Source organism: Equus przewalskii, chromosome 5 (genome assembly GCF_037783145.1).
Source record: "Equus przewalskii isolate Varuska chromosome 5, EquPr2, whole genome shotgun sequence".
Taxonomy (NCBI): Eukaryota; Metazoa; Chordata; class Mammalia; order Perissodactyla; family Equidae; genus Equus; species Equus przewalskii.
The window spans coordinates 49,510,079-49,536,118 of record NC_091835.1 but is presented as its reverse complement, the minus strand read 5'-3'; the positions used below and the strand labels follow the sequence as shown (position 1 = coordinate 49,536,118).

The 26,040-nt window shown below is 41.1% G+C and overlaps 1 protein-coding gene and 1 pseudogene across 1 annotated transcript in view; one reads left to right on the top strand and one right to left on the bottom strand.

The window, feature by feature from the left end:
• Positions 1 to 3,137, bottom strand: part of LOC103563844 (ferritin light chain pseudogene) — a 55,952-nt pseudogene extending 52,815 nt beyond the window's left edge.
• A 4,798-nt stretch (positions 3,138 to 7,935) lies between these two features.
• The window catches only part of ST8SIA1 (ST8 alpha-N-acetyl-neuraminide alpha-2,8-sialyltransferase 1), a 158,793-nt gene continuing 140,688 nt past the window's right edge, over positions 7,936 to 26,040 (top strand). Inside the window, exon 1 of the mRNA XM_070619266.1 lies at positions 7,936 to 9,463. Within this exon, the coding sequence (XP_070475367.1) occupies positions 9,228 to 9,463 (236 nt within the window). The 5' untranslated portion in view covers positions 7,936 to 9,227. The remainder of the gene's footprint in view (positions 9,464 to 26,040) is intronic.

Below are 26,040 nucleotides of genomic sequence, written 5' to 3'. Positions count from 1 at the left end.
CCCAGGTCTAATGTAGGCTCACTCTAGAAGGGTGCATTGTGGGAAAACTGTGGCCAGCCTAAACTATGATAAGATGTCACTGGTAAGTGTGATCTTTAGTTTAGTTCCATCACACCCACAATGCCTCAAATTAAAAAGGTATTTATATTCTCCATGGCACAAATTGGTTGGGTTTTGTCAAATTAAGGATCATTGCTTACCATGCAGAACAGCAGACCCCCACCCCAAATCTTCCGAATTGGAACCTGCGTTTTTAACAAGATCCCCAGGTGACTCATATGTATGTGAAGTCTGAGAGGCAGTGGAATAGGCTTTCTCTATCTTCCTCATGATGCAGGATTGCCTCTGTTTCTGTCAGTAGATCTGAAAGAATAATTAGGGACTTTTCCAGGTTTTGCTATTTACAAATATATTATCCTGTAAAAAAGAGATTTTTAAAATGCCAAATATTTACCTAGAATCACCAGGTTAAGTTGTTGTTACTCCATTTGCACCTAAGCATTTCTATTAGTAGATGGCTCACTGGTCCGTCTAGTAAGGACAATAGGAGCTACACCAAAGTCCCCATCCTGGCCCCTTTGATCTAGTCTTCCTCTATCTCATTTTCGTTTCACAACTGCTATTAGTTGGAATTCTCCAGAGAAACAGAACCAATAGGATATATGTATATAAACTGAGGAATTATATATACATATATATGTGGGAGGAATTGGTTCACGTGATTATGGAGCCTGAGAGACGTCCCATGGTCTGCCATCTGCAAGCTGGGGACCCAGGAAAGCTGGTGGTATAATTTCAGTCCAAGACTGAAGGCTTGAGAACCCAGGGAGCCGATGGTATTTTGGACTAGAATTTTCTAGTCCAAGAGCAGGGGAAGACCAATATTCCAGCTCAATCAGGCAGGCAGGACGAAAAAAAGGGCAAATTCCTCTTTCCTCTGCATCTTGTTCTATTCAGGCCCTGAGTGGATTGCATGATGCCCACCCACATTAGGAGGGCAATTTACTTTACTGAGTTCATCCATTCAAATGCTAACCTCATGCAGAAACAGCCTCACAGACACAGGCAGCAATATTGTTTCATCTGGGCACACTGTGGTGCAGTCAAGTTGACACAGAAAATTAACCATCATAGAACCAAAGAAATTTTTCTTTGTTTCTCATCCTACGTTTACCACTCTGATTCTAACTCTATGTGGTTATAGTTGTATAATTGTAGAATTCTATGACAAGAGGGACCTTCAAGATTATCAAGCATAATTCTCTGATTTTAGAAGAGAAAAACATGTGGCTCAGAAAGATTAGGTGACTTTGTGATCCATTGTGGGTGGAATTTGGTATAGTGTACATAGTGACATTTAGAAAAAAATGAATATATTGTGCCAGACGGAATGGGCATTTAGTCTCCACTGGGTCTCATAAAATAGATTACCTTACAAAGTACACAAAGAATTTGTTGGAACACGGCCCTATGATAAAACCACCCTAGGCCCTTGAAACATGATTCAATATGTTTGCTTCTGGATATTTTTACTGACAGGAGCAAAGGTATTTGGATGTGAAAGAGGAGAGAATTTCTTTGCTTTAGAATGTGAACTTAGAAATACAGATTTGTCTTGATAAACTTTTTTTTCATGTTCCATGGGCTCTTTGTATAACATAAACTCTGTAAATCCAATATGCAGATAAGAAACAAAGTGAAAATTTGAAAGAAAGAAAGAATGAAAGATCTTGTTGCAATGGGTCTAGCTAGAACTGTTAAAAAAGTTTTCTAGATATGGCATAAAATCACAAGGGGTGAGAGGACTGTGGCCTGAAATGATGTAGGGAAAAATAAACTTTCATGAAAAGGACGGGATTTGAAGATGGGTGAGATCTGTACAGGAAGAAGAAGTGAGCCAGCATTTCAAATGAAGGGGCTTACATAAATGAAGCAAGCACAAGAAAAGGAGGGACACAAAGTAGAATGACTTGGTTGGAGGCAATTGTTTGTATGGGGAAATAAGACTGAGAATAAGGATTCGTGAGATTGTGGTGCATCGTGCCTGACAGGCTATGGATTTTAGCTGAGCATAAATGTGGGTAGCTGAAAGTCCTTGTGGAACGTCAGGAGGATGTGATTCAAAGAGTTTCTAAGAAAGATAAACATGTCTGTGGTTCACAAGATAGGTGAGTGGAAGGATTGCAGGTAAGGAGGGAGAGAAAAGAAAGTCAGAAGCAGAATTGAGATGGTAGCAAAAAGGGCAGGTTGGATTCAACACACACGAAGAAAGAAATGGCAGAACTTAGTACTGGTTAGATGGGATAAATTCACTAATGATTCATTCTTTTTATCCATATCCCAGGGACCTAGGATTTCCTTAATTTAAAGTAAAGATGAATATTTACTGTACATAAGGTTAATCAATAACATGTTCTTTTTAGTGTGAAAATATTAACACACTTGTATTAAGCAATCTCTGAATACATGTGGAAAGAATAACATCCGAGCCCCTTCAGTTCGTTGCTTAGGGTCACTCCCTTAAAAAGCTACCCATTTTTAAAAAGTTTTTCTCAAGATATTTCTAGGCAGACTTTGAACAAGAATAAAACTGTATAAATTTTAAAGTTTCTATATGCCTCAAATCACTCCTTTGAAAACTAGGAATAACAGTATGTAGTACCTCACAGACTGTCGCGAGGATTTAATGAGTTCCATGTTCAGCGCCACACTTAGTGTCTTGGTAAGTGTTGGCTCCCCTCCTGCAGTTTTCTCCTTCTTATGTTTAATGCATCTCAATTGCCTTTTTGAAATCATGGAACTGTTGCTGTACAACAAAATGGCCATTTCCTCCCAAACATAGTTTGCTAAAACTATATAGTTTCAAAACGATTAGCTGTCAATTCACAAGAGTTTGATATTCCAACAAGGCCATGACCAGACTCCTTGGATCACCTCAAAAATACATACCACCTGAAAAGAAATATATTCTTTTTTTGTACACCGTTGATCATGTCTTCCTCCATGCAATACTTTATTCTCCTACCTTCTGTGGCACAATACTCTCTGGGTTTCCATTCCACCTCTTGGGCCACACCTTTTCTAACTCTTTTACACTCATTCTCTTCCATCTGGCCATCTGTATGCTGGGTATTCATAGCTCAATCCTGGGCAGTGTTCTCTCCGTCCTGTGTTTTCTTCTACTAAATAATTTCATCAATGTCACTATCTGCAGGTCTATGATTTCCAAATATGCATCATGCTCAAACCCCTCCTCTGAGCTCCAATACAAATAGATCCCTGCCTAGATGATGTTTCCACTTGGATGTCTCAAAGGCACTTCAAATCCGCATGCCCCCAACAAAACTCAGATCCTCAGACCCACCTTGTCCCTTGTCTAGTGTTTGCGGTCTTTTACGAATAGCACCTGGGGCTGCCCCGTGGCAGAGTGGTTAAGTTTGCATGCTCTGCTCCGGTGGCCCAGGGTTTCCCTGGTTTGGATCCTGGGTGTGGACATGGCACCGCTCATCAAGCCATGCTGAGGTGGCGTCCCACATGCCACAACTAGAAGGACCCACAACTAAAAATATACAACTATGTACTGGGAGACTTTAGGGAGAAAAAGGAAAAATAAAATCTTTTAAAAAAAGAAAAGCACCTTTTGTTATTTAGCCAGAAACCTATGAGTTACCCTCAACACTCACATCTCTCTCATGTCTGTTTTCAAATGCATTTCAACTCCCATCAATTTTATCTCCTAAGTGTTTCTCTAATCAACCCTTTGTTCTTAATCTCTACTGCAAGCACCCCAGGCTCAATGATCTTGAATATCCTTTGGCTACCCTCCCATTTCTTTTCTTCCTTTTTAAAATTACTTTTCATTTTGCAAAATGACTAAAAACACGTATTTTAAAAAGTCAGGTAGTAGCTTAAAACAGTAAATAAATAAGTAAACAAACAAAGAAACAAATAAATAGTGTTCCTTCCTCCATTCCTTATTCCCTCCTCCACAGAGGCAATGACTTTCAGCTCTTTTTGTTGTTTCTTTAGGCAGTTACTCCACAATTCTAAATAATGTACTTATTTTACCTTTTCTTAATCGTTTTTTAAAAAAATGTTATCTATTGTGTTCTTTCTAAGGAAGATAGGGATTTTATCTTACACCCCCATCTTACCCCACCTTTGCTTAATATCATTGTACCACATTTTTTGGTTAAATTAGTATTTATTCTTTACGTTATTAAGATTATGGATTGAATGTATCAAAATATTTCTTGCATAACTTTTTGTTTTATCTGGAGTTAGTTATTGCCTTATTTATACATTGGTTTAGTTTTATATATACCTTACTAGTATTTCAGTGCAAAACTAGCTAACACAAATGTCTATTCTCAACACATTCAAATATATCAAGAGGGCTCTCAGTTTCCTTTTCTTCTGGGAGAACTCCTTCATCAGGTCCTTGGTCTTCCTGCTCCAATATAGACTCTTTTTCAGCCCTATCTGAATGAATTCCCTCAGTTTTTGTGTATGAAAGTCTATTTCTCCTTCACTTTTGAAGGATACTTTCACTGGATATACAATCTTAGGTTGGTGATTTTTTCTCTCAACACTTTAAATATTTCACTCCATTATCATCTTGCTTGCATGAGTTCTGAGGAGAAGTCAGTCGTAATTCTTACCATTTTTCCTCAATAAACACAGTGATTTTTTTCCCACTGCTGTCTTTCAAAATTTTCTCTTTGTCTTTGGTTTCTGTAGTTTGAATATGATAAGCCCAGGTGTGGTTTTTTCGGTGTGTGTATTTGTCTTGTGTGGTGTTCTCTGAGCTTCCTGGATCTGTGATTGGTGTCTGTCTTTTCTTCTAGAAAATTCTCACCTATTATTACTTTAAATATCTCTCCTGTTCCTTTCTCTCTCAATTTTCTTTCTGGTATTCCAATTAAAAGTATTTAACACCTTTTGAATTAACTGTTAATTGTCCCACATTTTAGTTTGGGAAGTTTCTATTGACCTGTCTTCAAGCTTGCTGATTCTCTCCTCAGCCACATTCAGTCACTGATGAGCTCATCAAAGGCATTCTTCATTTCTGTTATAGTATTTTCGTTTTCTAGCATTTCCAATTGATTCTTTATAAGAGTTTCCATTTCTCTGCTTACCTTAGCCATCTGTTCTTCTATGTTATCTGCTTTTCTCATTAGAGCCTTTAACATCTTAATCTTAGTGATTTTAAATTCTCTGTCTGATAATCTCAACACCTGGGTCATACATTCTATTCCGTGTCTGCTTCCGTGCCCACACACCCACAATCACTTGAGGGCCCAGAACTTTCTCCATTCTGATAAATCAGTTATCACTGTTCAATTGCTTATCTGCTTGTGAACTTTTTGAAGTCATTTGTCTCTTTTTGTATCCCTTCCTTTCTCCTGTTCTTTTGAGTTTGTGCCTCTTTTTATTCCTTTACTGTCCTTTTAGTGTGGTTGCAAGAGGGAGTGGAGATAAGCAAATGCATTTATTCAGAGAAACTATATTCATAGCCTTTCTCATTCGACAATGCTGTTGGCTTTGGTGGTGTAACGGGTTGTGAAAAAGGCATGGTTTTATGCTTTGGTCTCTCATTCCAAGCCATTCTGACAAGAAGAACTTGAGAGGAGACTTAAGAAAGGATGACATTTTTGAATTTTTTTTATCTCAAATCATTGACAATTCTATTTAATCTTTTAAGGAGAGACTTCTCTGAGACTATTAATATTTGTCTTCACACCCATTAGCATCCAAGCTAGCTCGTAAATTGCATGTGTCCCATTCACTCTGATCATCTTTCTGCATCTTGATCTCTCTCAACTTTTCAATTAGATGAGCTCCTTTTCCTCTCTTCACCATGGCTTCACTCCTGTGGTGGTTCCTTCGCTTACACAGGCTTTCACTACAACTGTGATGTCACAAAAATGCCACCCATCAAGTTTACTTATAATATAAAGGAGCTTTGCACATCATGTTTATTGGTTCAGTAAATAAACATTTGTAGACTTTTAAAAGTTGTTTAGTCCCTGAGCAAACCGTGCTTGTGTACTCAGATGCAGAATTATAAAACAGTACCTAAACTACCTACTAAAAGTCGTATAAACCAATACCTAAATATCAGGTAAAATATTTCATTTAAAACATTAAACCATGGGGGTTTATACTTCTCCTTAAACAGTGCTGCCTTAGCAACAGTCTGAATAAATTTGAGGCCCTCAAATTTATCAAGCAAACAATCAAGCAACTATTATTTGTTGAGTACATAAGTGTTCGAGCCTGAGTTGGCACCTGGAGGAATATGAAGAAAATATAAAGTATTTTTTCTGTTCTCCCCCTAGACATGTAGGCATGTCACGTGGAGTCCTCATTTGGATCAAAAGCACAGGCCTGTCACATGATATATAAGACCAAATACTCCTGCTGCCCAGTTGCTGAGACAAAGTTACATAAGAAAAATGTTAGCAAGAAAAAACAACACACCTGTTTAATCACCTGTCAGAGCCAGCAAAGCCTACAGACCTTCAGAGCAAGAGGTCAAAGGGAATAGGAGCAGAAACCACAAACATTTGAGTTCCTACCCCAAGAAGCCTGTGTTTCAGGTGGTCTGGGAGCACAGAGGGAGAAATTCCTAGCTAGATGGATTGGCCTTGAATGATGCATTGGATTTGTATGGAGGGGGAAAAAAGACATCCCATGCAAGAGCAACAGGGACCCCAAAACACAGAGACAGAAGTGACGCCCGTGTGACTTGGAAGGGGGAGGGCAATGGCCTGACTAGATTCGTCGTTCACAATAAAGTAAAGCAGGAAATGAGGCTGGATTGTAGGGAGGGCAAAGGTCAACCAGGTTAAGAGAATCTTAGTTTTCAGAAGAAGGAAAACAGCACATTGCATCACAGAAGTTTCTCAATTTAAGGCATGACTTTGATGCATCTTCTTTTTTGTTTTTGTCTTGTTTTGTGGAAGATTTGCCCTAAGTTAACATCTGTGCCCATCTTCTACTTTGTATGTGGGATGCTGCCACAGCATGGCTTGACAAGCAGAAATGCGTTTTTATGATGTTAAATGAGGAAACATTTTCATACCTCCTTCATAACTGCAATAGATTTTATTTTTCGTTGTTGGCTTATTTATTTGTTATTTACTCCACAAATATCCCTTGGATTTGAGGAACAAAAGAGAAATTGAGATGACTTGTATTTTATTTAAATTATAAAAACAAAGCTAGGGCAACTGTGGGAAAGGTTGCCTCCCTCCCCACTTCTTTCCAGAACAGAAGAGGGTGGGCTGGTTACTTCGCAAGACTTCAGTGATCTTCATTTTCAAGAATCTTCATTCGGCTCCACTGGGCAAAGATATAACTCCAGGTTTCACGGTTTACTGTCTCTACTGATTTACCTAAGCAGAGGAGAATTCTGGGGCACCCTTGCCAGTGGAGGGCAGTGGGTCATTCTCCTAGGAGAGCATGGTAGTGTGTGGGAAGAATGAGATTACGGTGGTCGTTTGCTCATCTTTGGTAAACAACTTTCTATCAACTTCTCAAGTTCCACTTCTCAGTGGAGAAAGATGCTAGAGAAAGATACTAGGCCACGTAGCAGTCAGTCAGTGTCGGGTGCTCTGGGCCGCTGAGCGAACGAAACTACGGCCTTAGCTTTTTGTTTCCTGATGACTAAGCCGACCCGGTTAGTAGGCTGCCGGGCTTCTTCTTTGTCCTTGCACACTTTATGCTTGACGAGATGCTCAAGCAAATGGAATAGGCTGCCGCTAGGAGGGACCCGAGCTATGCGTCGGCCGCGAAGGCAAGCATGAAGGGCTAAGCGGCTCCCTAGGCTCCGCGGGTCCAAGAGGGTGGAGCTTTTTCAAGGTCGGCGGTGCGATCAGCCAGTCCGTGGAGCTGGAAAAACGTCTAAGAACAAACGGCCTTTTACTCTCCAAGGCGGAGGAGGCGAACGCTCCCTCAAAGCAAGGTCGCGTCCCGAAGTCTGCGTGCTTGGGCACCAGCTGCCGGCACAGCTGGATGCAGTAGCGCCGCTCCCTGCAGGGCGGAGGCGAGGCGGAGAACCCCGGCGTGCACGCCCCGCCTCGTGCGCGCGCCTGCGGGTCCCTGAGCGTCGGAGAGTGTATGTGTGCCTGTGTGCGTGCACGCGCGCGCGCGCGCACGACTGTCGGCTGGAGCCGCGGCTCCAGGACCGGGTAATGGGGAGGGGGCGCAGGGAGGAGTAAATCTGCGCCGGCCTCCTGGCGACTCGCTGCGCGTTAATAAGCAAGCAGTTACAGACGAGGGGAACGGCCGCAGGGTGACAGTCCCGGCACGGCGGCTGCGTGTCACAGGGTCAGGTTATCAGCCAGTCTCTGCCACACTCGGGGATTTATATATATATATTAGGGAGGGGGCGGTATTTTTTATTGTTTGCCTCTATCTCCAAAGGACAAGGGCGGGAGAGCGGGCCGCGCGCCCCAGCCGAGCGTCGCGGCTCTGAGCGGGTCGAAGGAGGCAATTTTGCGGGTGGAGGGAGGGGAGACCTTGATTTCCACCAATCCCGGGTCGCGTGTCTGCCAAGTCCGGGGCGCAGCGGAAGGCTGCGGCGCGCCGCTGAATTAACTGATGAGAGCGAGTTCTTTTCTTCTCCGGGAGGAGTGGGGAGCGAGGGTCCCGGCAGGCGAGGCGCAGCAGCCCGGGGCAGGATAGCGGTCCCGGGCCGCCGTGGAAATTTCCAAGGACTTGGCGCGGCGCGGAGAGCGCGTCTGGGGGGTGCCTGGCGGCGCAGCAGCGCGGGAGGCGGGGAGAGGCGGCGAAGGGCGCAGGAGCATCTCTCAGAAGGGGACGCCGCGGACCAAATGTCTGGGAGCGAGCCGAGCCTCTCCCCGGACCCAGGCCGAGGGCGACGGTGATGCTGCAGAACCCTCGGGAGCGACTCGCCGCCGCCGCTGTCTCGGAGACCCCAGCGCCCGCTTTCTGCCTGGGAAGCGACCATGGCCATAGCTCGTGACTGGCCCCCCTGCCACTTCTCCTAGAAAGAAATCCTTGAAAAAGTTGCATTTAAAAAAAATCCTTGCTTTGACCTTTCGGGCCGTGGCGGCCGAAGAACTGTGCGTGCAAGTGCAAGCAAGAAAGCGAAAGGTGTGTGTGCATGGGGGGCCGGCGGTGGGGGGACTTTCCGCTGCCACTTCGCCTAGCGTTGTGCTGAGGCTCTGGCCCTCGACACCCGGGACCCCGGGACTGCAATGAGCCCCTGCGGGCGGGCCCGGCGACACACATCCAGAGGGGCCATGGCAGTATTGGCGTGGAAGTTCCCGCGGACCCGGCTGCCGGTGGGAGCCAGTGCCCTCTGCGTCGTGGTCCTCTGTTGGCTCTACATCTTCCCTGTCTACCGGCTGCCCAACGAGAAGGAGATCGTGCAGGGGGTGCTGCAACAGGGCACAGCGTGGAGGAGGAACCAGACGGCGGCCAGAGTCTTCAGGTACTCCTGCCCTCGCGGCTCCTTCCCCCTCCTGTCCTTTCCTCGGGTTCCGCTGAGGACAGGGTCACTGGCGAGGACCACCTCGCAGAATCATCCTTTTCATCCAGTCTTTCTTGTCCTGCTCCCTTTCTTTTCCATTCCCAACTGGAGGCTAGTCAGGGACTCTTCCCCAGCCCCTTACCCCTAGATGTGCAGACACCTGCTTTGCCCGTGTAAAAGCCTGTAGGCATTTCTGCCCAAGCTTGAGTTGTGTTCAGCGATTTGCCGATAACCAGTGGGATGGAGAACCCAGGCTAACTTTGTCCTTTGCACTTAATGAGAATTTCTCTTGGGCCCTGCAGACATTTGAAGCTACAGAGAACTAGAAGCCGGTCCGAGGCGTCTTCCTGAGGTTAGATGAATGGTTGGTAACCTAAATCATTAATGAGGGAGTGATGAGTAAGTCTTGGGCAGCGAAAACATGGACACCCAGCCGCGATCCGGCTGTTTTGTGTAGTGTGCCCATAACACTAACTGGACACTGACTGATGCCCTACTAAGAGCTGGCTACTGTGTGATTTTTATGTTGGCATCTCAACAACTTTCTCATAGCAGAGTTATCCCTCTCTTTCCAACCATAAACGGAGTCTTCCGAAGGATGAGTTACTTCCCCAAGGTCATGTACCTTTGAGGTGTCAGAGCTGGAATTTTCATCACATAAAGCTTTAAAACTCCCAGCTCTTTTTCTTGGCTTAGACTGTGGATGCCTTCTGAAGGATGGGAGAGGTGCTTTAGGTAGGGACTTGAAATCAGAAAACAAACAGTAAAACCAGATTGGATAGAAGAACCCTGAGGATCACTCAGAGGTTGTAGTTTCCCTTCCTTTCTGGGAATTTCAGTATAAGTGTCTAAAAATAAGTTCTTGGCAGCAGGGGTTGTGTATAGATTGGAGGTAAGGCAGAGCTGGGCTTCCTCTCCGCTTTCCTGGGCATGTTGAGGGAAGACACAAGTGCTTCCACTGGTGCCCCTTTTGCCTTCAGTCCCTGGGGCTGAAGATGCTGCAGTGGGTCCTTCCTGTGCATTGTGATTGAAGTGGTCTGGGTGGGGAGTGCGTTCCTTTGCTCTGCATACGATCTTTCTAAGCAGTATGTGGGCAGGTGAGAGCCAACATAAACATTTTTCACCACCGTTAGTTACACATGTTCAGAAACATCTATAAATTTTTAAAAACTTTTAAAACATGTGGTTTTTCTCTCTGTCTCAGGCCTGCTCCTGGGAAGAAGGTCAAAGATAATAGCCAGTTCTTTCAAGGGAAGGCAGCTGAATTCTCCTCTAAACTGAGAGGGAAGACTTTTCTTCTCTCTCGTTTGTTTTGGAATTCTGCTATCCTGAAGTTAAAAAATAACCCTGCTGTCCTTAAAAGTATAGAAGGGCTAATTTTCTCTCACCTTCATGGTACTGATTGTTGGACTCAAAAGCGCCCCAAAAGCACAGCATCCAGCGATTCTTTTCTCTAAAGACAGAAAGTACTTTCATTTCAAGTAATATAAGGAAATGAGTGAAGAACTTCCCATTGGTTTGCAATGAAAGAGTCCATTTTTTGTGTAGGAGGAGGAATAATGAAGCTCTGTTAGAGAATAGATGTCTTTTGGAGGACATAATCGAGTGGAAAATCCTTCATATTCTGCGAAACACAGGCTGATGGTTTCTGAGATGCATTTGCCCCTTGCTGTCTGTAGCCTGGAGTAATCTTCAGTGTGTTTCGCTGTCATTTGGTTTAGTCTCTACGTGCGGAGAATTACTTATTAAGATCCGTACACTATAAAAACTGTCTACACACATATCCTGTAAAGTTAGTCCCTGTAAAACTGTGTAAGAGGCACCACTGCTTATTGAAAAGATTTGGGCTTCAGAGTAGAGTCCTGGATTTCTAGACTAAAACAGTAGAGCATCTTTGGCAAATTATGCTCTCTTTGAGTCTTAGTTTCCTTATTTATTAAAGGGGATAATAACGTCTACCTTGCAGGGTTGGTGTAAAGTTTAAATAAAAACATTGATGCCAAGTGAGTGGCACATTTATTCAGTCAATGGTGTTAATGTAATTGCTATAAATTACAATTTTCTGTATTTCTTATTACTTAGATAAGGACACCTGGCAAGCCCATGAGAATTTGGAACATCTCACCTGCCAAGTTTTTAGAGAAACATTATTGGTCCATGTCTTGTGGCCTCCCCCCTCCCCCCCCACACCCTTAAGTTAGTAAACAGGGATGAGGCGTTTTAAAGATAGTAAAAGCATCATGGTTTGTTGAGACAAAAAATCTTTTTACTCAGCATGTATAATAAAATCCATTGTTTTTTAACATCTGGATTGTTAGTTTGTGGGTAGTCTTGTATGTTTGTTAAATATTAGGTCAGCCAGAGGCCTTTATTATGTTAAGGAGACACAACTTTGGCAAAGATCTATCTGTGTTTTCCAGTCTGAAATATCTTATGCACGAATACAAATATATGTACACAAATACACAAGACACATTTGTGTGTGTGGATAGATGCACATTTATTCATAAACCAGGTAATAATGACATGTATATGCATAACTGTATATGTATATTCATATGTACACACGTTCAAATACTTGCAATGTCAATTGACCAATATTTAATGAGTGGCTCCTGTGCCCCAGATATGAGTTCGACCCTGGGGAATAGAAGTGAACAGGACGGATAGGTTGCTGCATCTGAGACAGCTCATCTCCTACTAGGAGGCGATTGACAAAAACAGAGTAAAGAAATGCGATGATTTAAAGTACTGTTAAATGCTATGAAGACAAAAGAAAGTGTTTCAGTATGTTTATAAGGACCAAAATTTCAGATTACCTTTTGCCCTCTGTGCTTCCATTTCCTTTTGTGATTTTCTTCTTCTAGCTCAGAACTTAAGTACTGACTTCTCAGAGGGGAACCTTGGCAAGTTACATAGGAGAAGGGAGCAAGAAAGTAACAACAATGCTGCAAGAGTTTTGAACTAAATAGAAAGTTTTCCTAACAACCACATGGTAATAGAAAGGCAATTGACCCTATCATAGAAACTTAAGAATGCTTCTATGCAACTCTTGCTGCTTCTGTTTGAGTACCCAAGAAGTGGGGGAAATGCCAAACCAGAATGGCATTTGTCTCTTTCATTAGATCCTTACCTATTTCATTTGCTTCTCAGAAATAAACTTCAGTTCAGAATTTATGTGCAAGGCTCTCTTCTTGGCGCCTGATATGGTAACAACAACAAAAATAACAAACCAACAAATTATCAGGCATTTATTATCTTCCTGGCACTATGCTAAGTGCTTTAAATGTATTCTGATTTAATTCTCCTAAGAACCTTGTATAAATGGATATGTTATTATCCACATTTATAAAGATGAACATGCCCTCATCCCTGCCATTAAGGGCTTTGCTGTAACCCCATGGGACAGGCATATATGTATATAATTAACCAACTGGAAGTAGAGCCATCAAAGAGAGGCAGGTGAACATAGCAGAGTGAAAAACGTATGGATTCTGGAACTGTCAGAATATAGTTAGAATTCTTCTGCATCCATTTCTGGTCGTGTGGTCATTGATAAAGACAAGTCTCAGAGGTTCAGTTTCCTCATTTGTAAAATGAAGTTTGGAATCATTCTTTGCAAGTTTGTAGTGAAAATTACATGATAGCACATGGAAAGCGCCTAGAATGATGCTCACCACGTACTTCTATGTAATACATGGTTGTTATAAGAATAGAAACACAATCAAAGTGCTGGGGTAGTTTGAAGAACATACCATTTAATTCTGCCAGAACGAGGGAAATCAGGGAGGAGGTGGTGTTTGTGCTAAGCCTCAAAGGATGGTGAGATGGGCGAATAGTGAGAGGTGAGGGCGTGTTGCAGGCAGAAGGAACAGCCAAGGCCAAGGCAGGGAGATGTGGAAGGTGCCCGGTGTGTTTCCTGTATGGAAAGTTAGTAAGCCGCCCAAGAGAACATAGCGGAAAGGCAGGTTGGGAGGTAGGTGGAAGCCAGGTCACAATCTGTGCATGGGCTTAAGATGTGGCTCATGAGAAATGAACAAACACCAGGTATCCAGGGGTACTGGCTGTGTGTCAACTGTCAGCAGAGATGCCTTGTCACTGTTACTGGTGGATTTGGGGATGGGAATTTGAGTTAGGCCAAAGTGCTTTGAAAATCCTATCTATTCGCTGGGTGGTACCCCTTACTCTAAGCAATCATGTTCCGGTTTCCTTTCCCAAATTCTAAATGGAGCACCATTCTAAGCAGTTCTAGCTTTATGTGGCTTCTTTTCTGTCTCTATTTTTGAATCTATGGATATGGATACCAGCAGCTTCAGATATTTCCACAGCTGCCCTGGTGGCCGCAGAAGGGCAGCAGGTGGGCGGGCGAGACACAGGTGCGGTTGTCTGTGTATATGCGATGTAAGTTTTATGTCTGTGAAGTAGGGGATTTGTAGAATTCACTTTAAAAGTAGTTTAGGAAAAAGATGGTTTAATAAGTTTTGGTGCTTGAGAAAATAAGCTGCAATTATGTTGTGCATTTACACCTGTGAAAAACCTTCATTAGCAATAACCACAATAGTAAAAGTAAATCATTAACATTTATTGGACACATAAATTGTGCCAGGCTTCCTAGTGGTTCTTAGTGCTCATTATATATGTTACCCTTGTCCTCATAGCGACTTTTCATAAAATAGATATCTGTATGTTCTTTGTTTCACAGATGAGGAAATGAGGCACAGAGAGTTTTATGAACAGAATGATGGGGTTGGCTTTCCAACCCAGAGCTATTTGATTCTTGTTGTTTGTTGATTTTGTTTTTTTATTGTGGTAACATTGGTTTATAACATTATATAAATTTCAGGTGTACCATCACTACATTTCGATTTCTTTGTAGATTACATCATGTTGGTCACCCAGAGACTAATTACAATCCATCCCTACGCACATGTACCTAATCACACCTTTCACCATCCTGCCTCCCGAGCTTCCCCTCTGGTAACCACCAATCCAATCTCTGTCTCTCTGTGATTGTTTGTGGTTGTTTTTATCTTCTACTTAAGAGTGAGACCATATGGTATTTGACTTTCTCTCTCTGACTCATTTTGCTTTGCATAATACCCTCAAGGTCCCTCCGTGATGTCACAAATGACCGGATTTCATCATTTTTTATGGCTGAGTAGTATTCCATTGTGTATATCTACTACATCTTCTTTATCTATTCATCTCTTGATGGGCATCCAAGTTACTTCTAAGTCTTGGCTATTGTCAGTAATGCTGCAGTGAACATAGGGGTGCCTATGTCTATACATTCGTGTTTCATGTACTTTGGATAAATACTCAGTGGTGGAATAGCTGGATTGTATGGTAGTTCTAGTCTTAATTTTTTGAGGAATACCCATACTGTTTTCCATAGTGGCTGTACCAGTTTGCACTCCCACTAAACAGTGTATGAGAGTTCCCTTCTCTTCATATCCTCTCCAACACTTGTTGTTTCCTGTCTTGTTAATTATAGCCATTCTGATGGGAGTGAAGTGATATCTCATTGTAGTTTTGGTTTGCGTTTCACTGATAGTTAATGATGTTGAACATCTTTTCATGTACCTGTTGCCCATCTGTATATATTCTTTGGAGAAATATCTGATCAGATGTTTTGCCCATTTTTTAATTGGTTTATTAGCTTTTTGTTGTTGAGATGTATGAGTTGTGTTTTTTTTTATATTAACCCTTATCAGATATATGATTTGTAAATATCTTCTCCCAATTGTTAGGTTGTCTTTTCATTTTGTTGATGGTTTCCTTTGCTGTGCAGAAGTTTTTTGGTTGATGTACTCCCATTTATTTATTTTTTTCTTTCGTTTCCCTTGCCTGGTCAGACATGGTACTTGAAAATATGCTGCTAAGACTGATGTCAAAGAGCATATGACATGTTTTCCTCTAGAAGTTTCGTGGTTTCAGATCTTACATTCAAGTCTTTAATCCATTTTGAGTTAATTTTTGTGTATGATGTAAGATAATGGTCTACTTTCATTCTTTTGTGTGTGGCTGTCCGGTTTTCCCCACACCATTTATTGAAGAGACTTCCTTTCCCAATTGTATGTTCTTGGCTCCTTTGTTGAAAATTACCTGTCCATAGATGTGTGGGTTTATTTCTGGGCTCTCAATTCTGTTCTATTCATCTGTGTGTCTGTTTTTGTGCCAGTACCATGCTGTTTTGGTTACCATAGCTTTGTAGTATATTTTGAAATCGGAGAGTATGATACCTCTAGCTTTATTCTTTTTTCTCAAGATTCCTTTGGCTATTCTGGGTCTTTTGTTGTTCCATATGAATTTTAGCATTCTTTGTTCTATTTCTGTGAAAAATGTCATTGGAACTTTGATAGGGATTGCATTGAATCTGTAGATTGCTTTAGGAAGGATGGACATTTTTACTATGTTAATTCTTCCAATTCAAGAGCACGGACTGTCTTTCCATTTCTTTATGTCTTTTTCAGTTTCTTTCAACAATGTTTTATAGTTTTCAGTGTACAGATCTTTCACCTCTTTGGTTAAGTTTACTCCTAGGTATTTTACTCTTTTTGTTGCAATTGTTAATGGGATTGTATCCTTAATTTCTCTTTCTGCTACTTCATTGTTAGTGTATAATGCAACTGATTTTTGTATGTTGATTTTGTATCCCATGACTTGACTGTATTCATTTACTGTTTCTAAAAGTTTTTTTAGTGGATTCTTTAGGGTTTTCTATATATAAAATCATGTCATCTGCAAAGAGTGACAATTTCACTTTTTCTTTTCCAATGTGGATCCATTTTATTTCTTTTTCTTGCCTGATTGCTCTGGCTAAAACTTTCAATACTATGTTAAATAAGGGTGGTGACAGTGGGCATTCTTGTCTGGTTCCTGTTCTTAGAGGGATAGCTTTCAGTTTTTTTCCATTGAGAATGATATTCTCTGTGGGTTTGTCATATATAGCCTTTATTATTTTGAGATATTTTCCTTCTATACCCATTTTATTTAGAGTTTTTATCATAAATGGATGCTGTATCTTGTCAAATGCTTCTCTGTATCTATTGAAATGATCATGTGATTTTTATTCTTCATTTTGTTAATGTGGTGTGTCACATTGATTGATTTGTGGATGTTAAACCATCCCTACCTCATTGGAATAAATACCCCTTGATCAAGATATATGATCTTTTTAATATATTGTCATATTCAATTTGCTATTATTTTGTTGAGGATTTTTGCATTGATCTTCATCAGTGATTTGGCCTGTATTTTTTTTGTGTTGTCCTTATCTGGTTTTGGTATCAGGATAATGTTGGCTTTGTAGAATGAGTTAGGAAACCTCCCCTCCTCTTCAATTTTTTGGAACAGTTTGAGAAGGATGGGTATTAAATCTTCTTTGGATGTTTGGTGGAATTCACCAGAGAAGCCGTCTAGTCCTGGATTTTTATTTTTTGGGGGATTTTTGATTACTGTTTCGATCTCTTTACTGGTGGTTGGTCTATTCAGATTCCCTACTTCTTCTTGATCCAGTTTTGGAAGGTTGTATGATCCTAAGAATGTATCCGTTTCTTCTAGATTATCTAATTTGTTGGCTTATAGCTTTTCATAGTATTCTCTTATCATCTTTTGTATTTCTGAGGTGTCCATTGTAATTTCTTCTCTTTCATTTCTGATTTTATTTATTTGAGTCTTCTCTCTTTTTTTCTTGGTTTGTCAATTTTGTTTATCTTTTCAAAGGACCAGCTCTTGGTTTCTTTAGTTTTTTCTATTTTTTTAATTCTCTATCTCATTTATTTCTGCTCTGATTTTTATTATTTCCTTCCTTCTGCTGATTTTGGCCTTTGTCGTTCTTTTCCAGTTGCTTTAGGTGTACTGTTAGATTGTTTATTTGGGATTTTTCTTCTTTGTTGAGGTGGGCCTGAATTTCTGTAAACTTCCCTCTTAAAACTGCTTTTGCTGTATCCCATAGATTTTAGCATGTCGTATTTTCATTTTCATGTGTATCCAGGTAATTTTTGATTTCTCCTTTGATTTCTTCATTGACCCAGTCATTGTTCAGTAGCATTTTATTTAATCTCCACGTTTTTGTGGCTTTTCTGATTTTCTTCCTATAGTTGATTTCTAGTTTCATATCTTTGTGGTCAGAAAAGATGCTTGGTATTATTTTGATCTTCTTACATTTATTGAACTTGTTTTGTGGGCTATATGTGATAAATCCTGGAGAATTTTCCATGTACATTTGAGAAGAATGTGTATTCTTGGTTTTTGGATGGAATGTTCTATATATAGCAACTAAGTCCATCTGGTCTAATGTGTCGTTTAAGGACAATGTTTCCTTATTGATCTTCTGTTTGGTTGATCTATCCATTGGTGTAAGTGGAGTGTTGAAGTCTCCTACTGTTGTTGTATTACTGTCTGTTTCTCCTTTTATGGCTGTCAATAATTGCTTTCTATATTTAGGTGCTCCTGTGTTGGGTGCATAGATATTTACAAGTGTTATATCCACTTGTTGGATTGTTCCCTTCATCACTATGGAGTGCCCTTCTTTGTCTCTTGTTACAGTTTTTGTTTTAAAGTCTATTTTGTCTGATATAAGTATTGCTACCCCAGCTTTCTTTTCTTTGCCATTTGCATGGAGTATCTTTCTCCATCCTTTTGCTTTCAGTTTGTGAGTGTCTTTAGGTCTGAAGTGTTTCTCTTGTATGCAGCATATATATGAATCTTGTTTTTTTATCCAATTAGCCACCCTATGCCTTTTTATTGGAGCATTTAGTCCATTGACATTTAAAGTAGTTATTGAGAAATATGTATTTATTGCCATTTTGTTACTTTTCTGGGTGTTTTAGTAGTTCTTATCTATTCCTTTCTTCTTCTCATGCTCTCTTCCCTTGTGGTTTGATGACTTTCTTTAGTAATATGTTTGATTTCTTTCCTCTTACTTATTTGTTTATTTATTATAGGTTTCTGGTTTGTGATTACCATGAGGTTCCTATATACTCTATGTATATAGCAATCTGTATTGAGTTGATAGTCTCTTTAGCTTGACTGCTTTCTAAAAGCTCTACTCTTTTACTCCTCTCCTCCCACATTTTATGTTTTTGAAATCGTATCTAATTTCTTGTTTCATGTATGTGTATCCATTATGCTCTTATCATTGAACTAGGTAATTTTAGTACTTTTGCCTTTTAACCTTCATATTATCTTCATAGGTGGTTGATCTGCTACCTTTACTATATTTTTGCCTTTACCAGTGATTTTATTGCTTTTTTTTTTTTTTTTTTTATAATTTTCTTATCCCTATTTGTGGTCTTCTCTTTTCCACTTAAATAAGTCCCTTCAGCATTTCTTGTAGAACTGGTTTCTTGGTGATAAACTCCTTTAATTTTTACTTGTCTGGGAGGTCTTTATCTCTCCTTCCATTCTGAATGATAACCTTTCTGGATAGAGTATTCTTGGCTGTGGAGTTTTTCCTTTCAGCACTTTAAATATGTCATGCTACTCTCTTCTCGCCTGTAGGGTTTCGGCTGAGAAGTCTGCTGATAGCCTTACAGGCTTTCCTTTGTATGTCACTTGTTGCTCTTCTGTTGCTGCTTTTAGGATTCTCTCTTAATCTTTAATTTTGGACATTTTAATTATAATGTGTTTTTGTGTGGGCCTCTTTGGGTTTATCTTGTTTGGTGCTCTCTATTTCCTGTACTTGGATGTCTGTTTCCTTCCTTAGGTTAGGAAAGTTTTCAGCTATTATTTCTTCAAATAGATTTTCTGCCCCTTTGTCTCTCTCTCCTCCTTCTGGGACACCTATAATATGAATGTTAGTGTGCTTGATATTATCCCAGAGTTCCCTTAGACTGTTTTCATTCTCTTTAATTCTTTTTTCTTTTATCTGTTCAACTTGGGTTATTTCCTCTAGTCTTTTGTCCAGTTCACTGAGCTGTTCTTCTGTATCATCTACTCTGCTATTGAGTCCCTCTAGTGAATTTTTCATTTCCAGTATTGTATTCTTCATTTCTGATTGGTGCTTTTTTATATTCTCCACTTCTTTGTTGATGTTCTCACTGTGTTCATCCAGTCTTCTCTCATTATCAGTGCACATCCTTATGAGTTTTTGTTTGAACTCTTTGTCAGGTAGATTGCTTATTTCTGTTTCATTTAGTTCTTTTTCTGGAGTTTTGTCCTGTTCCCTTGCTTAGAATGTATTTCTTTGTCTCCTCATTATGCCTCTTTCTCTGTGCTTATATCTGTCTATTAGGTGAGTCAGCTATGTTGGAAGTGGACTTATGTAAGAGATGCCTTTTGAGGCCCAGCAGTGTGCTTCCTTCTCATCACCAGTCCAAATGATCCAAGAGTGACCCCTGTGTGGGCTACTTGTGTCCTTCTGCTGTGGCAGGGTTGCTCTTACTGCAGGTACCCAGGGAGTCTGGTCTTTCCCTCTCTGGCTGGCTGTTTGTAAATCAGGTTTGGGGAGCCCCAGCAGAGTTGATTACAAGGTCTAATAGCACGCTCCTGTTGCAGTTTTTCTGTTAAGTGAGTAGGCCCCCAGTGTGGCTGGATGCTAGGCTCAGGGGCTTACAATTGCTGTAGGCCTCTGGCCTGCAAAGCTCTTGTCAGCTCTCTCAGGATTGCAGCTGAGTGGGGTTAGCCCAAGTCATGGGAGCACCCAACTGTTTCAGGCTTTGGAAGGTGGGGCTGATCTCCTGTGTGGCTCTTTGAGAAGCACAAGTCTTCTTCAGCTGACAAGCTCCACTGCCCACAGGGCCACATATACAGTCAATACAGTACTGCCCCATGTGTGTGCCCCGACCCCCTGAAGCTGATCTAGTTGCCCCACTGCAGAGGTCCCACACATTCCACTAACACCCCACACACTCCATCGGCTCCTTGTGCATGCCCTTCCCCACAGAGGTGGACAAACTGGCCCACTTGCAGAGGATCCAGGCATCCCACCTGTGCAGGCCCACAAGTTGCCTGAGGTCTTGCTGCTGGGTGGGGCCAGTTCCTTGGGTGGGCTGCCTGCCCTGGCTGAGCTGTATTAAATCAGTGCTCTAGTGGGTGGGGCAGTCCCTGGGCTCACAGCCCAGGGAAGACCTCCAATGGCATCTGCCAGTGTCTGTGTTAGCACACCTGTACTAGGTCACAGTAATGGTTGCTGCCAATGTCTCAGTCCCTGGAGAGATCTTACCTCTCACTGAGATGCGCCCAGAGCCTATCAGGTGAGTCCCTTTTCATCAAAGGACTGTGCATCTTTCTTTCTGGTGATTTTAGGTTGCTTTCTGAAATGGGTGAATTTGTGCATGGGCCCTTTAAGAACTGTCTTTTTTTCCCTAATGTCTAAGGGCTTTTCAGGGGATGTTCCCTGTTGTTAGTAGCCAGCAAAGCCAGATATTATGACACTCATCTTGGTTGTGCTGAGTCCAAAGGATGCTTATAGTGGTAATGCTCCCCTCTTCAGGTGTCCCACTCCTCCAGGGAAGGCTGCGTACCTTAGGATTGCTCCTGGCTGGCTATGAAGTGCCACAGCTAGAAGGTGTTTTTTTTTATCTCCAGAAAGGAATTTCTGCCTCTTCCACCTCGGTCAGCACTCACCTTGTTTCAGGAGTTGTTTCTATCCAGTTTTCAGTTCTCTCTCATGGGCAGTTGTTCTAAGAGTAGTTGTAAATTTCTTGTGTCCATGGGAGGAGGTGAATTCAGAGCCCATCTTGACACTAACCTGGAGAGCTATTTGATTCTAAGCCTTATGCTTGTTCCCTGATAGTCTTGGATAAATGAAGCATTGCTGTATATATCTCTTATGATTACTTCTCCAACATCATCTTTGATCAGTGTTTCTCCTTATGCTTTAGTAATATTGGTAAGAGTTTTAGTTCCTGAAATAAGCCAGGCTTTGTTGAAATGCTTTCAAAGCCACGTCTCCCACCCTTCACTTGGCCAATTCTTACCCATCTCTTGACAGTGCATTATAATGATTAAGAGCAAAGGTTCTGAAGTTAGCTGTGCTCAAGTCCTGATTCCACCATTTTCTGTAATCTTCAGTAAGTCAGCCTTCATCCTCCATTTCCTCATCTCTAAAATGTGGCTTCTTGTAGGTTTGTTGTGAGCATTAGAATAGATAATGCATAGAAAATGCTTAGAACTGTTTCTGGCATATAATTAGTGCTTAATCCATATTAGCTCTGCTCAAGGCAGCTTCCCTTACTCCTTCCTTCCTCTTCAGGCCATGTTAGAAGCTTCTCTCTATTTTTTTGCTACCTTGTGCATATTATTGCATTTCTTTCACTTATGCACAATATCTGCTACTATGTGTCTACTACTATTACCACAGAAGATGCTGGAACTGTAACAGTGAATGTAACAAAATTCTTGCTTTCTTGAAATTTATATGCTAATAAGGGAAGATATAATAAATCAATATACAAATATTTGGTAGTATAGGTGCGTTTTTCATGCTGTATTAAAAGTACCAGTTTATTTGTTTGCTTTTTCTGCTGACTCATTCATATTTGCATTCCCAGAGCTGAGCACAGTTCCTGGCACACTAATTTTTGTTGAGTTACTACATAAATGAACGTTTTAGAAAGATGTGGGATCACATAGTCAGTAAGTCACTCAACAAATATTTAATGAGGTCCAACATTCTGCTTGGCTGTGTGGGGATCAGAGGAATAAATGGCATCTTCTCTGTTCTCAAAGAATTCTTACTCTAGAGGAGAGTTTCCTAGCCTCAGCACTATTAACATTTTGGGTTGGATAATTCTTTGTGGTGGAGGGCTGTCCTGTACCTTGTAGAATGTTGGGCAACATCTATGACCTGTGTCGACCAGACGAAAAAAGCAGGTGTGTCTCTAGACTTAGCAAAATTTCTCCTGGGGGGCAGAATTGCCCCTGGTTGAGATCCATTGTTTTAGAGAAACAAAACCAACCAAGTTGACAGGATTTATGAAACCCAGATATTATTATGCAATTAAAAGCTAAATTTGGAAACTACAGACTATAAATGCTTCGATTACTGGAAGAGGAGTGAATGAATTGTGCTTTGATAGATGGCCGGGTCTTGGTTAGGAAAAGATAGGGAGAGGGGGATGCATTTTGGGAAGTTTACTATAAGCACAGTCTCTATTGAAAGCTTGTATGAGAGCTGGCTGAGGTTCTCAGTGGTGCCCTCTTTGGACCCTGACAACAGGAACCCATGCTCTATGTCCTATGGTCTGAGGGGGCCTCAATCTGGTCTTATCCCTCTCAATGGGACAGCGCATCCATGAAGCCTTTGTAGACACTGAAGTTCCCTACCCAAATGTCCCAAGCCCGCTTCCACAGCCTGCCTGCTTGCGTAGGGCATTCCCCCATCTCTCCTCCTGAGGGTGGCTTGCCCCACTGCTGTGTGCACTCCTAGGCCCCAGGGATGGCCAAGGAGCAGCTGTTTGTGGAAGGGAGAAGCTGCAGAAGGAACCTGGATATAGGACTGCAGGGTTCACATGTACACAAGGCAGGGGCTCTTCCTGTGTCACCATGTTCTAGTACCAAACTTCCTGGAATTTGAGGAGCCTAGATTTGAATCCGGCATTTCAGGTTCTTATGCAGTTATTTTTGTCCAGGGAAAAGGATAGGAGGCTAGAACATGTTTTTTATTGGTTTTTTGCTTTGATTATAACTTATAAATATTTAGATACTTTTGTAGTACTTGCTCCCTTGCAAATGGGGGTGGTTTTTTGTGACTGGGGAGCCTGTTAATGATCATTTTGGAGAGGCGTGTTTAGGAAGCTAATTGGATCAATTGAATAATTGTATATTTTAGTGTAGAGTTATGGCCAGTTTGTCTTTTGACAAAGTTGTGAATCATCTTAAAAGTGATGCTGAGTATGTATCATTAATGTAATTCCTTAAGACGGAGTTGATATCAATTAAAATACAGTACATTTTAGCTTTTCATTCTGTTTTGGCTCTTTTGGGAGCTGTGTGACCTTGGGCAAGCTGCTCAGCCTCTCTGTTCTTTTGTTTTGTCATATGAAAAATGGTGTAATATACTAACCTACTGCATAGGTTTATGATGATAATTAAATGAAATAATTAGTGTAGAATCCATAGCCATCCTCACCTGGTTGGTGAGATGAGAGGCTGCTTGTTCCCACCTAGAAAGGGTCTGGACTTTGGGGCCCCAGAGAATCAGGTTTTGATCCGGGTTCTGTCATTTATTAACTTGTGACCTTGAAAAATTTACTTGGCTTTCCCAAGCCTTAGCTGTAGGTGGCAGTACTTATCTTGAGAGGATTAGGTACTGAATAATAGCTAATTATTAAGCCATAATGATGAGAAAAGCTGCTTCTTGGGGCACATCCTATTACTGGTACCTTCAGTAATGGAATATATGAGAATTAAGTGTGACCTTAGGACACACCCTCTTCTTCCACAGTGTTAGTACTAAGGATGCTGTAAAATGGCCAGCAGAATTTTAAGGCACAGAGCAGAGCCATAAATCACCTATTCATTCATTCATTTGTCCACATTTACTAAATGCCTGTTATGTGTCTGTTAGGTGCTGGGGTGCAGTGATGAAAATAAGACATGGTTCCTGATTTTATAAAATTTACGGTCTAGTTTAGCATCATTAGTTAAGTCAGTAAGAAGTTGAGTAATGTGGTGTTCCAAGGGTTGTGGTTTGTCTGTTTCGGATAATTATGCTGTTTCAAAGCAATTGATTTTCTCCTTCTGTTGCACTGTCTTCCAGCTATGGCATTGTGTGAGAGGGAAGCAGCCAAGACCATAAGAGCTGTGTCACTCCTTTAATTAGGTGCCAGGAGGAAGCTGGAATGAATTCAGAGCTACGCGTTCTCCATTATTCAGGATTTAAATAAGGGAGTACACTACCAGAGATTTCCAAGTGAGGGTAATGAGAAAGGGCTCTTTTTGAACAAAGTGCTTGTTTCAATTATTGATGCAACAAATATATACATGATTTTATGTCTCCCATGCTTATTTAAAAAATTTATAGTGTTTATTATTTGTCTGACTTTGGAAGGAATAGATATAGAAGAATTTAAAATGTAGTAAAAAAAGAAAAAAAATCACTCATAATCGGCATCCCTCAGAAGTACTCACTGTGAACACTGGGTTTCTTTGGTGCACATTTGTTTGCACATGTGTGTGTTACTAAGTTGTGTGTATTTTGTATGTTTAGTTTTATATCCTCTTTTATTCACTCAATGTTAGATGTTTGACGTTTCCTCCTATAATTAAATAATTTTTAACTTTCAAGCGTGTGATAAAATGGCTTTATGATTTTCATTTTGGAAAAAAAATTATTTACCCTGAGTTTTTAAACAAAATGTTACCATATTGGAACAAATTACTTTCTTCAAAAGGATTTTTAAAAGGGATATTGAAATTTGCATATTAGCTATTTTAAAAAATTTCTTCGTATATATTTGGTAAATACCAAACTTGGGAAATCAAAAAGCCTCTTAAGAGTTCTGCTTCCTCAAAGTTGGCATTTAAATGATAAGGGCAATATTATTTTCATTTGTAAAAATGACGGACCTTTAATCACCCAGAGACAAACATTGCTAGTATTTTGGTATTGTTAAAAAACAAGGCTGGCCCAGGGGTGTAGTGGGTAAGTGCGCACGTTCCACTTCTCAGTGGCCCAGGGTTCGCCAGTTCAGATCCCGGGTGCGGACATGGCACTGCTTGGCAAGCCATGCTGTGGTAGGTGTCCCACATATAAAGTAGAGGAAGATGGGTATGGATGTTAGCTCAGGGCCAGTCTTCCTCAGCAAAAAGAGGAGGATTGGCAGTAGTTAGCTCAGGGCTAATCTTCCTCAAAAAAAAAAAAAATAAAACCAGGCAAACCCCCCAAAACACACAAAATTCAACTGAGTAAATTTTAAAGATCTTATTGGCTTTATTCAACAATTCATGAATTGGGCACCATCCCACCTAGCAAATAGAAAGGAGCTCCAAAGAACTGTACAAAGTGAAAGGCTTTTATAGGCAGAAAGGAGATGAGACAAGGAAGTTATTAGCAAAGGGTAGATTGTTTCAGGCAAGGTCACCTTCCTTTGGGAGATGGTAGGGTTCTATCAGGCAGATAGTGCTGACCTGGTAATTCTAGATGGACTGCTTTGAGATTCCACTCCTGGGACAGGTTGAAACTGTGATTAAGTTAGGTATTAAGTCTAGGTTTGGTGAGTGGGCTTAGCACAAGTGACTCCATTTTGGGCCTGTTGTCTCTTTTTTAACAATTTTCCCCTTTTGATCCCACTCTCAGCTTAACTGAGGAGTGTGATCCGAATTTAAGGCATTAGTGCCACTCCCAGCTACTGCCCTAAAGTTCTCGCAGGTTTTGTTGATCCGCTATTTGGTATTCATAGGTCATGATGCTTTTTGCCAAATCTCTGTGGCATCCACAGGTCATGACTTCAGGTTCCCATTTTTTAAGTTGGTCACTCTCTTCATTCCTTTTCTGATGCTCCAGTCTTAGGGAGAGCATTTGCTTGGTGGTTAGTGGCTGTGAACATGTCTGAAACTTTTGAGAGAATACAGCGTGGCAGGGAGACGAC